The following is a 3,421-nucleotide window of genomic DNA, read 5'->3' on the forward strand; positions in this document are numbered from 1 at the left end:
CACACACACACACACACACACACACACACACACACACACACACACACACACACACTACACAAACACTTCTTCACTTTGAAATGAAAGAAGTCTCTCTCTCCCCTCCTCTGTTTTCTCCCTCCTCCAGTGCGTCAGGTACGGTATATACAGCCATAGACATCGCTACAGGCCAGGAGGTGGCCATTAAACAGATGAACCTGCAGCAGCAGCCCAAGAAGGAGCTCATCATCAATGAGATCCTGGTCATGAGGGAAAACAAGAACCCCAACATAGTCAACTACCTGGACAGGTGAGACACACACACACCAACATCGTTTACTAGACAGGTGAGACACACGCATACAAACACACACTCATAAACGCACACATTGACATGTAAACACAAACACACTTTCAAATGTAAACACACACACATTAGGTGTGAGAACTATATATCTACATCTTGTCTTTTGTCTCCTTCTTCATCACACACCCTAACTCCCTCACACCCTCTCATATCTTCCCCTTACCATTCAGGAACTGGTACAGTGGTGATATTTGGTGTTACCATGGTAACATGGCCTTGGTTGTTGTGTTTCTGTAGTTACCTGGTGGGGGAGGAGCTGTGGGTGGTGATGGAGTATCTGGCTGGAGGTTCTCTGACTGACGTCGTCACGGAAACCTGTATGGACGAGGCTCAGATCGCTGCTGTGTGTCGGGAGGTCAGTGCTGCTGCGTGTGTGTGTGTGTGTGTGTGTACATGGCTTGTTGGCCTGCTTGCTAATTCAGAAAGTGATGCCTTGAGCACTTTTGTACATCTCTCTCTCTCTCCAGTGTCTGCAGGCCTTGGAGTTCCTCCATTCTAACCAGGTGATCCATCGCGACATCAAGAGTGACAACATCCTTCTGGGAATGGACGGATCAGTGAAACTCAGTATGTAACACACACACACTTGGGGTTGGACATGGGCATTAATGTGCAGTGTCTCCATTTGACCAGCAGTGGGAGCTCATAGTCTGTGTTCTAATGCGGTACTACCACCTTAGCCTTATACAGTGCATTAGAGTGCTATGTTCTATTCTAACGTGTGTTCTCTCTCTCCTCTCTAGCTGACTTTGGGTTCTGTGCCCAGATCACTCCAGAGCAGAGTAAGAGGAGCACCATGGTGGGAACTCCCTATTGGATGGCTCCAGAGGTGGTGACCAGGAAGGCCTACGGTCCTAAAGTTGACATCTGGTCTCTAGGCATCATGGCTATAGATCTGTACTCTCTCTCTGGTCTCTCCTCTGGTTAGCTCTCTCTCTCTGTTACTCCTCTCTCTGTTACTTGTCTCTGCTGTCTCTCGGCCGCTGTTACTCTCTCTTCTGTACTCTCCTCTCTTTCTGTTACTCTCTCTCTGTTATCTCTCTCTGTTACTCTGTCTCTCTGTCTCTCTGCTTTGTTACTCCCAACCTCATCTCCTGTTAATCGTCTCTCTCTGTTACTGGCCTCTCTCATGTTACTCTGTCTCTGCCTGTCTCTCCTCTGTTACTGCTTGCTCTCTGTCTCTCTGTCTCTGTCTGCTTGTGTGTGTGTGTTTATTTATTAACCTCACTTCCTCTCTCGCCTTCCTCCCTCCTCTCACGGGAGATATAGTCAGGTGTGGGAGACGCCGCAAGAAGAAATACAGCGCGATCGAGCAAGATCGTTTACAGGGGTGAGTCTACATGCACACAGCACAGGGCACACACAGCACCACACACACGACACACAACACACCACACACACAACACCACACCAGCACACACACACTACACAAACACTTTCTTGCACTTTGAATGAAAGAAGTCGTCTCTCTCGCCTCCTCTGTTTCTCCCTCCTCCAAGTGCGTTCAGGTAGGGTATATACAGCCCATAGACATCGCTATAAAAAAAAAACCACAAAAAAAAAACAAAAAAAAACAAGCAGGAGGTGCGCATTTTACAACCAGATGAACCTGCAGCAGCAGCCCAAGAAGGAGCTCATGATCAATGAGGATTCCTGGTCTATGAGGGAAAACAAGAACCCCAACATAGTCAACTACCTGGACAGGTGAGACACACAACACACACACCACATCGTTTTACTAGACAGGTGAGACACACCGCATACAAACACACAACCTCTAAACGCACACAATTGACATGTAAACACAAAACACCTTTTCAATGTAAACACACCAACATTAGGTGTGAGACTATATATCTACATGCTTGTTTTTGTCTCCTTCTTGCATCACACACCCTAACCTGCCCTCCACACCCTCTCATACTCTTCCCTTACGGGCATTCAGGAACTGGGTAAGTTGGTGATATTTGGTGTTACCATGGTACATGGCTTTGGTTGTTGTGCGTTTCCTGTAGTTACCTGTGGGGAGGAGCTGTGGTGGTTGATGAGTATCTGGCTGAGTTTCTGACTGACGTCGTCAACTTGGAGTGGGAGGAAAAAAAAACCTGTATGGACGAGGCTCAGATCGCTGTTCGTGTGTCGGAGGTCAGTGGGCTGCTGCCGTGTGTGTGTGTGTGTGTGTGTACATGGCTTTTGGCCTGCTTGGCTATCAGAAGTGATGCCTTGAGCACTTTTGTTACTCTTCTCTCTCTCTCCAGTGTCTGCAGGCCTTGAGTTCCTCATTCTAACCAGGTGATCATCGCGACATTAACAAGAGTGACAAACATCCTTCTGGGAATGGGACGGATCTAGTGAAACTCAGTTATCTAACACCACACACACTTGGGGTTGGACATGGATTAATGTTGGCAGTGGTCTCCATTTGACGGCAGCAGTTGGGCGCGTCATAGTCTGTTGTTCTAATGGCGGTACTAGCCACCTTAGCCTTATACACGTGGCATTAGAGTGCTATGTTCTATTTCTAACGTGTTGTTCTCTCTTGCTCCTCTCTAGCTGACTTTGGGTTTCTGTGGCCAGATCACTCCAGAGCAAGAGTAAGAGGAGCACCCCATAGGTGGGAAGCTCCCTCATTACGGATGGCTCCGAGGTGGTGACCGGAAGGGGCTACGGTCCGTACAGTTGACATCTGTCTCTAGGTCAATATGGGCTATAGAAATGGTGGAGGAGACCCCTAGCCTCAACGAGAACCCACGTCAGGGTGAGAGAGAGTGTGTGTGTGTGTGTGTGGTGTGTGTGTGTGTGTGTGTGTGTGTGTGTGTGTGTGTGTGTGTGTGTGTGTGTGTGTGTTGTGTGTCGTGTGTGTGTGTGTGTGTGTGTGTGTGTGTGTGTGTGTGGTGGTGTGTGTGGTGTCGTGTGTGTGTGTATAAACGGCCCCTGTCTGTTCCTGTCTATCTCGCTAGGGTTGTATCTGATTGCGACCAACGGGACTGCGCAGAAACTTCAGAACCAGAAGAGAGAAGGGAAGAAGGGAAAAAACTGTCCTCAGTCTTCAGGGGAGACTTTCCTCAACTGCTG

At 48.4% G+C, this 3,421-nt stretch overlaps 1 protein-coding gene across 1 annotated transcript in view; it reads left to right on the forward strand.

The window, feature by feature from the left end:
- The window catches only part of LOC111956852 (serine/threonine-protein kinase PAK 1-like), a 21,447-nt gene that overhangs the window by 16,387 nt on the left and 1,639 nt on the right, over positions 1-3,421 (forward strand). The window contains exons 5-11 of the mRNA XM_070436735.1: positions 73-289; positions 584-701; positions 814-913; positions 1,090-1,243; positions 2,940-2,949; positions 3,071-3,104; positions 3,307-3,421. The exon at positions 3,307-3,421 is cut by the window's right edge and continues 76 nt beyond it. Of these exons, the coding sequence (XP_070292836.1) occupies positions 73-289; positions 584-701; positions 814-913; positions 1,090-1,243; positions 2,940-2,949; positions 3,071-3,104; positions 3,307-3,421 (748 nt within the window). The remainder of the gene's footprint in view (positions 1-72; positions 290-583; positions 702-813; positions 914-1,089; positions 1,244-2,939; positions 2,950-3,070; positions 3,105-3,306) is intronic.

Source organism: Salvelinus sp. IW2-2015, linkage group LG4p (genome assembly GCF_002910315.2).
Source record: "Salvelinus sp. IW2-2015 linkage group LG4p, ASM291031v2, whole genome shotgun sequence".
In the NCBI taxonomy this organism is placed as follows: Eukaryota; Metazoa; Chordata; class Actinopteri; order Salmoniformes; family Salmonidae; genus Salvelinus; species Salvelinus sp. IW2-2015.